We start from the raw sequence: 13,395 nt of genomic DNA, 5'->3' as shown, positions 1-13,395 counted from the left end.
TTGCTATCAGTTACCGATGGCGCGGGTCCATAACTGACTGTCGGTCGTTTTGGAGCACATCTGTGGACTCTGACGACGCGCTCGTCCGGAGTCGCTTCTCCCTACGTTTCCCGGGGTCGCGTAAGGTGCGGACAAATCGCATGGCAACTGAAAGACTGGCAGATCCGGATGTCAGACGAACTTACAAGAATCGTCTTCTAGAGTCTCTTCCAAGTGCTCCACCATCAGATGTGAACTCATACTGGGACGAGATTGCTACCTCTTTGCATAGTGCTGGGAATTTTGCCTGTGGCACGACCCAACCAGGCGCACTCAAGCACTGGATATCAGACGGAACGGTGTTTTCACTGATGTCATGCTGTCGTTGATGATGATGATGACTCGCAGGACGAGACACTGGGAACAACAGTGTTGCAGCATTAATTCATTTTTTACAATCTCGTACGTCCCGATATGCGTAAAACTGAATAAATTGAAACAAGATACGGAGCTGGTTGCATCGTTTACATAGAACTAGGCAGCAACGTAACCGATCAATAAAACCAGGGTAGTTTAAGAGTCCTCCAGGTCTTTCTATGCGCAGGGGGTAAACCTAAATTGATTAATCAATATTACCCCTATATTGTTCCTATATTCGCTCCCCTTTATGCGGACGACTGCTTTGTGCTTTGACCCGGAAACAGAAGAAAAAATCAACTCTGTTTTCAGTTTCGACCAGATACCGGAGACTTGCTTTTCGATTCCTACCAAGCTTAACCAGGATTAACCGACAAGGTATGAACTCATTGGGGCAAGTGCTCGTGTCTCTAGTTCTACCAAAATATGTATCCCCCACATCTGTAAATGAAATGCTAAATGGAGTAATTAATTGGAGTTTTGATTGGCGACAGTGGCATAGGTTTTATCTATACCCTTACGGTCAGTCGTGATGCCGTGGAGGTTTGGCGTCTAACGTCCGTTTAGGCTGACTAAAAGCACGGTCACCAGTTCAGGGAGTCGCTTGGCGAAGGGACTTCTTCAGTACTGTGGCTTGCGCCCCCTTATCACTCGTTCTGCGATGCCTTTCAACGAAACGGTCTGACTAGTTGCTTGACCGAACATGCTTTAGCAATTTGGCTTCCTCGGCAAACTTAGCTAGAGTGCGAATCAGTTTGAACCAAAGCACGTGCAAAAAAAAAAAAAGAATTTTGTTTACCACCTCGAAGTCATAAGTTAAAGACTTACTTCGGTGGAGTGTGTTAAACACTGGGAGCAAGCGTTCAACGGCTTCTATCTTCTCACTAGTAAACAGTCGTCTAAATATCGCTCACACAAAGGTAACTGCCGATTGCTCAAGTTTCACGATAAAAAAATATCTACCAATGTGGGCTCAAAAAGACTCACCATGGCAACACTATCTATTTGCTTTTAAGTGAGTAGTGTATTGGAAAAAATGACATTCTTCGTGCACAGGAAAATCAAATGTTTAATAATAGATTAACCAGACCAAGGTGAATGTCTAGGTAGCAGCAGAAAGGAACCGCAGTTTCCATTAGGAAACTGGTAAAAAGCGGTTGCTTAGCAAAAAGGCACACGACTGTACGAGAGCTACCAAGATGATCAATGTGGAGTGAGAGATTATGGGTACCTTTCAAACAGGGTGTGGTAAGAGCCGTTTGGATAGGTTTGAGGATACATACCAGCTAAGTAGTTGACGAATGACAACAGGAAACCGTTCAAAGCTAAAATGCAACGAACTGGTGAACGGATTTCATGGGATTTTGGAAGTCCACAAGTCCATTTCAGCTACACATGTGGGAGGTACACAACTAACTACTAACTACTAACTAACTACTAACTACTACTAACTACTAACTTACTAACTACGGCAAAAGAGCATCTGTCCAAACGACATCATAACCAGTCAGCTAATCCGGATTTAACTTGGTGGAAACTGAAAGGAAGTCTCCGATTACCAGCATCCGGTCAAAGCCGACCACATAGTTGATTTTTACCTATTTGTCCGGGTCAAAGCACAAAGCAGTCAGAGTAAGGCAAACACTGGGGCAATATAGAGGTTGTATTGATCAGTCACGTTAGGTTTGTTCCATGCAAGATTGTACAAAATGAATTAATCCTGCAACCTTGTTCTTACTGTCTTGTTCAGACTGATTCGAGAATCACACTCTTCAATAATGCAGCGATAGTCCAACGAACCGAGAGATATTTGATTTCGTTGCAGGTAGCTGCGCGAATTTGTGTTCACGTTCGGTCGACAAAACTACGATTGTTATTGGATCGCCCTGCAAGCTGTCAGCGGGACCAGAGCTATTCTTCCACCGTAATCGAACCAAGAACTGGTTAATGTTAGATTACTAATGTTAGAAAAACCGTATCACGGACTGCCGAAAGGCTACGCCAACGGAATCAAAGGGGACCAGAGCTGTTCTTCCACCGTAATCGAACCAAGAATGGCACACTAGCAGAACTGGTTAATGTTAGATTAATAATGTTGGAAAAACCGTATCACGGGCTGCCGAAAGGCTACGCCAACGGAATCAAAATTAGATCGATAACTGCGACAGACTTGCGAAAAAGGAGTCCAAGCAATCCTCAAGAATCCTCAACCATGCCTTGCCGCTCCCTCTAGCAGACAGCTGTTTGGGGTGTCAAACGAGCAAATGTGTACACACTTTGAGATGGTCGCACCGGCAAACAAACGTTATGCTGTAAGTTGTGACGCCCGGGAAAACTTTGTTTGCGGTAAGTGCTGCTCCTTACGCGAACGACACGCACACGAGAAAACGTTGGACGGCCCAGGATCAAGTGAACAATCATGAACTGTCGTCGATCGTTTGTGAAATGAATGGTGGATGAGTCAGAGGAGATAACTGCCGTCAAGTCAAATCAACTGCAATATCATTCAGCATTTAGTCTTTCGCGTTAATCGTACCAGTAGTGACCATGTGGTACTGAAGGAATTCCATTATAAACTAACAAATGACATCTCTTAAGGTGAATAAAATATGCATGGCACCAGATATTTTCACCCACTAAGATGATTAAATCTAAATTTCAAACCTATCTGAGAGTTACAAAAGCGTGGGATTTGACCGTCGAAAACAAAGGTGTATTTGAGGACAACCGAGCAGTTTGTTGAAACATTGGAAGACAGTTCTACAATAACCTACGCGGTAGTTAATTGCTGATTTTCGAAAATATTAATCTACGCTATATGATGTGTAATTTCCCTCCATGACCAAATGAGTGTTCATATCTGCTCCAAAGAAACTGGTGTGTTCGCACCAAATTCGAACCTCGTGTTAGTAGCTCTCTTAAATCAAGAAAATAAAACATAGGTCCGAAAATTTCACCAACGGGTGGAACCACTGAGATGTCCAATCAATTCTCGAACTGTGTTGCTTTCTAAAAACTGCTCCCAAATTTTTGGCGAAAAATGTTTAGTAAGAGCTTAATATATGCTCCATTCAGCAAAATCTGTGACACGCCCATAGGAACTTGAGTGAGGTAACACAAGCTCAGCAGAGACAAAGGATGAAAGTGATTCACATGCTGAGTACTTCAGTATGATCTGTAGTGCGTGTCTTGTGGAAACGAGTTAATTCGTCTGTGCCCCCCATGATGCCCGCTACCATGCAGCCTGTACTAGCGTCTCTGACTGACAGCTCATTGTTTTTCGCCTAGGTGTATTAGTTAAGTCATTAGTTCAAACCAAGAACAATCGGAACGTTAACCCGTTGCAGTGGACTCGGCGGATGAAATTGTTTCCAGAATTCAACGGCCATATGGGTAGCGCTGCTTAAACGTTCTGCCTGTTACCCGATATCTTTCCGGTGGAACATACTTGTCCGACGGCTATAAATGCACACCTGAATAAAAGCAAAACATTACAAATTATCGAAAAACTGGCGGCTTATTACCACTGATTTCTTCGGCAAATGCTAGATGTTTGTCACCTGGGAAGTGTCCACTGATGAGATTCCGCAGCGTAACCTTTCACGACCGTCTCCAGTCACTCAGTGAGAACTAAGCAAGAACGGCACTGGAGTTACAAAAAAGGTTGGTCCCTATCCCACGTCAAGGATTGTGTTATCCATTCGGAAAATAGCTGAAGAGGTAACGCACCACGACCAAAGACAGTACGGGACAACATATTATCCATGGAGGTTATGAACTCCACAAATGGGTCGTTATTTGTGCACACCTCTCAATGACATGAGTTCGTTTCGCGGAAGCCAAATGGCTGAACAGCTTAAGTGTTACGGTTGGTTTACCCGGAATTTTGATTACATCATCGGAAAGAGCGGGGACACCTGGTGTGCGGTACGCCAAATTGCAGAGAAGAATAAACTCAATTCAATGATTGTAAAATTGCTTTAGCGCCACGTGGCAATTGAGGGAAAGATGCATTTGGTGAGAAGCATCACATAGAACTTAGTAACAGATTTATCTCCAATTCACGAACGTGGATTGGGTAGTCCACGTGGCATTGAGGGAAAGATGCATTTGGTGAGAAGCATCACATAGAACTTAGTAACAGATTTATCTCCAATTCACGAACGTGGATTGGGTAGTTATTATTAAAGCTTGTTTCATAGGCCCGTCTTTGCCGGAGTCACTTTCCGCCGGATTTACACAGTTCACCCACCTTAGGCATCCCAAACAACCGAAGCATCCATCGATCGTTTCAACTCAACAGTGGGAGATGCGTCACTGTCCAATCAGTTGAGTGTCAATCGCCTGCCGTGAACATCTACGTTACATGGTCTGATCATCTGTGCGACCATCTGGGTCTGATAAAACATTTGGTACTACAAACAACTGATTGATGGACTACGCATCAAAGGTGACGAGCGCCAGTAAGTTGACGGACTGTTGAGCACCATTTGCGTTCACCGTGTTGTATCATTGTCACAATCACAGATGCTCATTATTGACAAGTATGCACCAAGAAAAACGAAATACCCAATCGCGCATGCTCAACATCAGCCAAACACTCAGAAACCGCCGAACTCTTACTAACTATGTGAAGAAAGCTTCGCTAAACTTTAACATACCATCTACAATATACTTTGTTAACTCAAGATTTTCCCTACGTAGAGGATGCTGCACCGATCCTTGAAAATTGGCATATTTAAGCGTGCCGCATCAGTGTTCCTTGAACTGATTTGCTGGTACAAACAAGGCCCGCAGGACAATATAACCAGTGTAAGCAGAAAGGGAGTATACTTTCTTCCAACTGGCAAGAAAACTAAAGCGTGAAACGTCGGTGGATGGTCATACAAGTGTATCTACCGAATTTCCACACAGTCGGAAATTGGCCCAAAATAGCTCAGCTTTGGGATACAGAAAACAGGATAGCAGCGCAGTAGAGGCAAAGTAATGGGGCCAGAGAAAACCCAGACCCTGAGTAGAACAAAACAACTATGCAGGGGCAAACTTCAAACTTACAGGAGAACACGTGTCGTTCATACCGAGTTTTATAACTTGGCTCCGTACCAGCATTGGGAGAACGGGAGGCAGATATAGGGTCGAGTTCGGGAGCCCGTGCGTACACCAACTTGCTTGCTTCCAACTCTTGAATCAGAGCCTGTTTACAGTGAAAATAAGATTCACAAACATCGGGTTAATCCCTGAGTGATTTGGAACAGGGTTTTACTGTTGTTATAACATCTCAGGATGCATTGGGCACTCCATGGAGACCCTAAGCGATTGGAACAACAAGATTTTTTCCCTACTGAAGAGACTGAAAAGGTGAGTCTGCAGCATCACGCTGTCCAATACGGACATGATAAAAAAACAGACTGTTGAGCATCTTGATCCCCAATCCGTCAGTGGTAGAAATCGAACAGGATCTAACACTGAGTGAAGTTGACCTCGAATTCCACTTGCGTTCGGTTTTCATCAAATCATACAAAGCTGCATGGAGAAGGAATATACCCTGGGGAAAAGTGAAACGACGAATTTCTACTCGACAATTCACCTCGAAAGTGAAATGAACCTATGCACAGAGTGCCTAGATTTCTAAGCATTCTGTGAAACCTCGGAATCTTCTCATGACCCACGAACTATAAAATAATACCAGTGACCCGAAGAAGCGGATATTGGTCTAGTATAAAAAGGAGATGAGGGCGGTGATATTTGGTCACCTGACAGCGTAATCTTCAACATGAACACAGAATAAATAAGCGAATTCATAAAGAACTGTTGCAAGACTGAAAACGATCAGTTTGTACGAGATTTTTGGGGGTAATCAAAACGCCATGTTATGAAAAGTAACAAACGTTGACATGAAGCGAACACGTCCCCAAGAGAACGGTCAGGATAGAGCGAGTAGAACTGAGACACAAACGTACCCCTGTAATACCAGAACTTTCACCCAATCTTTTAAGCGTTTCGATTTCTGAATCGATCTGATGTAATTTCAGCGACACACTCGGAGGTAGAGCAGAGAGCTCGGTATCGGTTAAATCCGCGCCGATCATCGTGCCATCTCGTGACTGTTCACTATCCAAAGTACCCACGTTGGAACGTTTCCCAGTTAGTCGTTTCTCACGACCTGAATCGGGGGAAAACAAAAATCAATGTGAATATGAATAAGCTGACCGAGTCAATCACAGAATCCTTTTGACTGATGCAGCTGTGAGCTGTCAAAGTAATAGTATATTGGTACCGGTGACATTGATCTACTCGGACTACTATTCTGACATAGATAAGCAGGCAAGAGCTAAACTCTGTAGAACAGACTGATTGATCCAAAGTATTTCGCCCATTCTGTAGAAATAACTCAGCAAAATATATAAAAAACACCGCAGGTTTTGTGCGCCAAAAGTCCTGATTAGCCGACAAAATAATCAAGAAGTTTCAAGTAAAATGGTCGAATTGGTGGGCTGTCAATTATGACATATTAAGAAGAAATCAATACCCTGTTACCACCCAACATCGTTCGAACTGCCCGGTTGTTGCTCTCAGAAAAAAATCGCTACCAGTCGTGGGAAATGTAGAATATTTCCTAACAAAAATGAATTGTTGCCCAATAAAGGGGAATGACTTAGAATGTTGAAATCGTGCGTCCTTAGCAGGGATACCACTGAAGGGGTATCTTGATAGGGAATATTGATTATTTGAAAATTAGACCGAAAATGAAGTCAGAATAAACAAGATTCAGAAAATCATACTTCAGCGTTGTAAACCACGGTCAATAGGTGGATACATTGTTAATATTCTACAAATGAGATACTGGTTTGTGCAAGATTTTTTGACGTCGGTCTCGAATAAATTTGGAGAGAGACATTTCCTTGTATGAAACATGCAACCTTCATTACGTTGTTAGATTTGGAACAGTTCACAGTTGAGCTACAAATTGACAGAGTGGATGACAAAACACAGAAGAAAACGCAACGTCTCTTCAGTTTCCATTAATCCATATCACTGTTTTTCGCCTCTGCTTAACAGCGAAAAAGGATGTCTGAGTGTGAAAGCTTATCTTCGTAGCCTGTAGCTAAATTTGGCTGGAACTAGATGACCGGTAGGACAGACGCAGAGATTTCATGTAGTGTGTTAGTGTGAATTACGGGTAGGTGCTGAATATCTGAAAATATTAATCTGTGCTAAAAGAAATCCGTCCAAAAAAGAAAATTTCATTGGCTCAGGGCCGAAGGCGCGTGATAAGGTTCGTATTGGTCATCCTATTACGCGAAACTCTTCCCACCCACTGAGTAAATATTTTCCGATCCGTGGAAGTTTATTTCTTTCCGAGCGATGGAATGCTGTATTTTGGTGCCATTACCAAAAAACTTATGACACCATAATCATATTATTTGTCTCTGGTTTTAATATTCGCAGCGAAGTATGAAACCCATTACCAGCAAACTCAGCTGCGCTGGTCACTGCCGTCTTCCTGGATGGGAACCCCGAGACGGGCCACATCAATGGCTAGAGACATTGTCAGACATGGCCCAGTCGCGCCCTCAATGGCGCTCGTGCCTCCAAGCTATTGCCTTCAATTCATAGCTCCTTTTCCAACTGCCCACTGACAGTGCTGGATTTATGCACCAATTTATCAGTTCCCGCCTGCAATGCGCAGCTACCTGCCTCTCCCCCGAATCATCGGTGAACGAAACTGCGGCAGCTACAACCACTGTACGACGAGTACGCGGTTATTACAGCTGACAATGATGATGATGATAATAATGATATCAGCGCAATGTGTAAAAATGAAATGGGGCAGAGTAAGCATAAGAAGTTACAACTGGGGGTCAATTGGAATATCTGAGAGCCACCTTTGTGGTATGTAAAACACGATGGATCGGGCTGTGTTAAACCGTCGGTCTTTTGAACTAGCACAGTTTTCAAGCACTTCGTCAAAGGGTTGACAACCATAGGACACAGCGTTCTAGGAAGAAAGCAGGAAACTAGCACAGTTTTCAAGCACTTCGTCAAAGGGTTAACAACCACAGGACACAGCGTTCTAGGAAGAAAGCGGGAATGATGAGATGGGTTACACTCTGTTGGACCAGGAGGATTTTGGATCCACGTTTTCCTGCTGGTGTTTTTATGGACCTGAACTGTCTCGACAAAAGTGTTGATCACGACAGAAATACGCATTATCAATCCCCACGTCATTTCAATGGCATTTTAATTACGTGGGTGAGAATTAGCAGCCTAGGATGTTCATGCTCTAGTAGCATACAATGCTACACAAACATGGCCGGACAATCCAATCGCTGTTTCTCGCTCTTTCTCGCTTACCTTGTTCGATCAACGAACAACGGATTACTTCATGCTTAATTTTAATCCACATCTCATTGGGCGTAGTGCAGACAATCACTACTGGAAGCCTGAACAGACAGTGCAGTACTTTTTGAAATAGTATCAAACAACATACACTGGTTAGTGGAGGAGGCACGGATCCTCGTGTGTTTGCAATTGTCTCTAGTCTAGTGATTGGGGTTGAGTACTGGCTGGCAAGTTTGGTATAGAAGGGAGGTTGACACGTGTTACGCAGCGGCTAAAACAAGGTCAGTGTGCTCAGGAAGCATAGTCACGGATACATCAGTAAAACAGGAGAAGATTGACAACTAATTGATTCCAGATTGCTGGTTGTCTGAGGCAACCAAAAGCGTTCAGCTGCGCAAAAAAAATATCCACAGCCAGGACTGACGATTAGCTTCGCTGTGTTCACCGTTAAACTTGACTATACGTATGTAATCTGACGTAATGCTAAATAATCGTTCAGTGCGAAGCCCCAAGATTAGATAGGAACAGGCGAAATCCCGGCGTTTGGTCCAAACCTTATGATCAGTAAGTTCCCACTTTAGCCATTAGGCCATCTCGAGTTTGTTCACGGTATAATAGGCGGCTAGGGCGAAATCAGGAACCTCTGGAAACAGTTAGCAGCTCTGAAAACCACACGATTGACTGGGTTTACTGGAATTGGCAAAAACGCTTCAGATGCATCAATCAACGAATGCGATACAGCACGTGCGGAAACGAGAAAGCTGTCCATGGCTGACAAGTTTGCAGTGAGACATTATACTACAGCACCAACACCGAGTATCTGGAGGTCGGTCTTCTTAGCTAAGCTATAATCATAACAGTAGCACCGACAAAAGAAGACCAGCATTAGATAACTAAGGACTTCTTGTTGGGTAGGTGTAACAATGAACATAGCACCAAGGATATGTGACTAGCTTCATGATTTACACAACACAGTTTCCGTTTGATCGATTCAACCTCGCCACAGTGGGTGCGTGTGATCACACCAAGCTGAAAGTGAATGTGTTTTGTTCCATCGCACAGTGAGCGACAATATGATGGACGAATGTTTCTCATGCCAAGGCAACGTTCCACAAACACTTAGCCCCATACGTTGACCAGAAGATACGCGACATCTCGGTGTGAGTGACTAACACCGGAATGTGTCGGCTTCGCGGCATCTTTATGTGACAGATGCCACACTACCAGTAAAGAAGATACACCGTGGATGGTGGAAAAATCACTGACGAGCAGACCGTCAGAAAGATGGAGCGGGAGCAGAGTGCATTGAAGCCATTCCAGAATTACAAACATGGATCGGCGAGTAGGACTGGATTTTAGACAGCTGTTGGAAAACAAACCATCCTAAAATTAACAGCGTAAAAACAAAGCGCATAAAATAATCAATTTACGACGCGCCCTCTCTTCCAACTTGATGAGCAACCAAGTTCGACAAGGTTTTCCTTTGAGCGTACCAAACCATAATTAAGATATTTTACGACTATACAGGCTACATTAAATCCAGAACCAACCCATCAGTAAGTTCATTGTAGAGACAAACTTATCATGTGCTAAAAATAGATTTAGTCAGCACCTGAAAATTTGCAGACAGAAGTATGCACAAGCCTCATAACAGCGTGAGGCATTCTGCCCAAAAAGCAACAAGTGAGTCTCTGATGTCATACAGACAAAGCGGTAAAAATTAATAGATTAGGTAATTCTACCATCCGATACTCACGCTAAACAATAGTAGTTAGTTCAGCAGAGACTGTGCGAATGGGCAAGAATACATTATCAACGGTCAAACATTGCATGGAATCACTACCTCATGAGTCTGTGCGCACAGTGATACTAGTTGTTGAACAATTCCGATCTCCCTGCTCGCAAAACTTCTCTAAAGCAAGTCCCTCTAAAACGAACGTTTTCAACCAGTCCTTCAATGTACGTCAGAAGCACGCAGCGCTTGGCTGATCATAAGAGGTTTGGACAGACCCACACAACATCCCAGATGAACGTTGAGTTTAACGTAAAATTGATAGAGATTGAGGACACCAGTCGGCGCGTAGAACCACCCCTCTGTTATATCGACTGGGTGAGCTAAGAGTTCGGCAACTCCAGACAGGGCCAACCACCCGGTTGGATTTCAATGTACGGGTTACATTCGACAACGAACGACACGACCTAGCCGGCGATTATTCCGGTTTATTATTCCCGCCTGTTCCCAAAGAAAATTGGCATCCAAGACTTTCCCCACAGGTGTGAACCTGTCTTCCGGTGCCGTCGTCAGTAAGTCCAGTCAACCGAAAGCAGACAGTCTAAGCCAACTAAACCGCCATCCAAAACTCATACCAACAAAGGAGAAAAAAGGCAGCTTCTGATGTGCTCGATGGATCGTGGGAGGAATTAGCCGAAGGAAATCACAGCTTATCTCTGGACACCAAAAAGTAACGGAGAGGGTGTTCTGTGCTCTAAAACACATGTAACGGTTAAATCGTGCACTCCCGCCAGCCGACTGCATTTTGATTCCAGCCGACTGCATTTTGATTGAGTCTACTAAAACTGAAGAAGTTGGCCGTATAAACCGCCTAATGAGCGATCCGTCTTCAGGTTTTGACAAGCCCACACACGGAATGCCTCGGCAGTTCGATGCTAACGCCCTTTCTGGGTATTTCAAGTTACTGTTATCATTTCGGAGATGCCGACCATTGGTGTGTCGTGTCCGTGTTTCTCCTGAAGGCCATAAATACGACTTCACCGAACCAAGTGGCAATAATCTTCGTGTCGTCCATTCTTGTTCAGCACTTTCATAAAATGCCTGCTGATCACTGAAGCCGTACATTGCAATTCCCTTCACTTCAGTCTACACTCCTCCATCGGGGCGATTGTTCGGAGGCTACCGCGCTTTTACACACACTGCTTTGTCACTCTTCAGCGACTGCTAACGACCCCCGTTGGGCGTTTGCTGACATCCTGACAGCGTTCGACTGGGTTTCAAATGCAACAAATGTAATATCTGCTGAGCCGTCTAGATCACCATCACCCCTCAGTTTCATGCACCGCATAATCCTGTAAAAAGCGATAGCAGTTCCGATGTTCACCGAGGCAGAGTCGTGGAGATTCATACATCACAATTTTGTTCAGCATGACGAATTAAGTTCTCGGACTGTCGATCCCGCAAGTTGGTTACCAGTCATATGACAGATTAGTGGATGGTTATACCTTTAATGACGACTGGTCTTGGGTGAAGAAGGGTATGCTCACCTTAAATAAAAACTAGAAGTAGCTGAGGTCGAGTTGGGAAGAGCTGGTATGGCGGTCAACGCCAGAAAGCCGAAAGCAATGGTGATTGTGGGGGACGGAAAACATGGCGTAATCGCGGTCTCAGTCGAACCTTTTTGCTTCGACGAGGAACTTATCACTGCAATAGGGCCGACAGACACGGTGATATATTTTGATGTTCGCTCTACTTTCAAGAGAAAATGAGACGGTAAACGCCGACAGCAGCTCTTGACACTGTTCGATGAGGTGACACATGTCCCGTGTGCGCCGCATCAGAACTGGGGATCACAAAGAACTACCTGCTTCCGAGGATGACACATTAACTCCAGACAGGGCCAACCACCCGGTTGGATTTCAATGTACGGGTTACATTCGACAACGAACGACACGACCTAGCCGGCGATTATTCCGGTTTATTATTCCCGCCTGTTCCCAAAGAAAATTGGCATCCAAGACTTTCCCCACAGGTGTGAACCTGTCTTCCGGTGCCGTCGTCAGTAAGTCCAGTCAACCGAAAGCAGACAGTCTAAGCCAACTAAACCGCCATCCAAAACTCATACCAACAAAGGAGAAAAAAGGCAGCTTCTGATGTGCTCGATGGATCGTGGGAGGAATTAGCCGAAGGAAATCACAGCTTATCTCTGGACACCAAAAAGTAACGGAGAGGGTGTTCTGTGCTCTAAAACACATGTAACGGTTAAATCGTGCACTCCCGCCAGCCGACTGCATTTTGATTCCAGCCGACTGCGTTTGGAACGAAACAAGTAAAACTGAAGAAGTTGGCCGTATAAACCGCCTAATGAGCGATCCGTCTTCAGGTTTTGACAAGCCCACGGACAGAATGCCTCGGCAGTTCAATGATAACGCCCTTTCTGGGTATTTCAAGTTACTGTTATCATTTCGGAGATGCCCACCATTGGTGTGTCGTGTCCGTGTTTCTCCTGAAGGCCATAAATACGACTTCACCGAACCAAGTGGCAATAATCTTCGTGTCGTCCATTCTTGTTCAGCACTTTCATAAAATGCCTGCTGATCACTGAAGCCGTACATTGCAATTCCCTTCACTTCAGTCTACACTCCTCCATCGGGGCGATTGTTCGGAGGCTACCGCGCTTTTACACACACTGCTTTGTCACTCTTCAGCGACTGCTAACGACCCCCGTTGGGCGTTTGCTGACATCCTGACAGCGTTCGACTGGGTTTCAAATGCAACAAATGTAATATCTGCTGAGCCGTCTAGATCACCATCACCCCTCAGTTTCATGCACCGCATAATCCTGTAAAAAGCGATAGCAGTTCCGATGTTCACCGAGGCAGAGTCGTGGAGATTCATACATCACAATTTTGTTCAGCATGACG

The 13,395-nt window shown here is 44.5% G+C and overlaps 1 protein-coding gene across 1 annotated transcript in view; it reads right to left on the bottom strand.

The window, feature by feature from the left end:
• The window catches only part of T265_12597 (hypothetical protein), a gene marked incomplete at both ends in the record, with an annotated part of 28,385 nt that overhangs the window by 13,070 nt on the left and 1,920 nt on the right, over positions 1-13,395 (bottom strand). Inside the window, 2 exons of the mRNA XM_009164518.1 lie at positions 5,452-5,590; positions 6,357-6,559. Coding sequence (XP_009162782.1) covers positions 5,452-5,590; positions 6,357-6,559 — 342 coding nt within the window. The remainder of the gene's footprint in view (positions 1-5,451; positions 5,591-6,356; positions 6,560-13,395) is intronic.

The sequence above is a fragment of the Opisthorchis viverrini genome (genome assembly GCF_000715545.1).
Source record: "Opisthorchis viverrini unplaced genomic scaffold opera_v5_6, whole genome shotgun sequence".
Taxonomy (NCBI): domain Eukaryota; kingdom Metazoa; phylum Platyhelminthes; class Trematoda; order Opisthorchiida; family Opisthorchiidae; genus Opisthorchis; species Opisthorchis viverrini.
The sequence above is the reverse complement of the archived record's forward strand: the minus strand, read 5'-3'. Positions and strand labels throughout refer to the sequence as shown.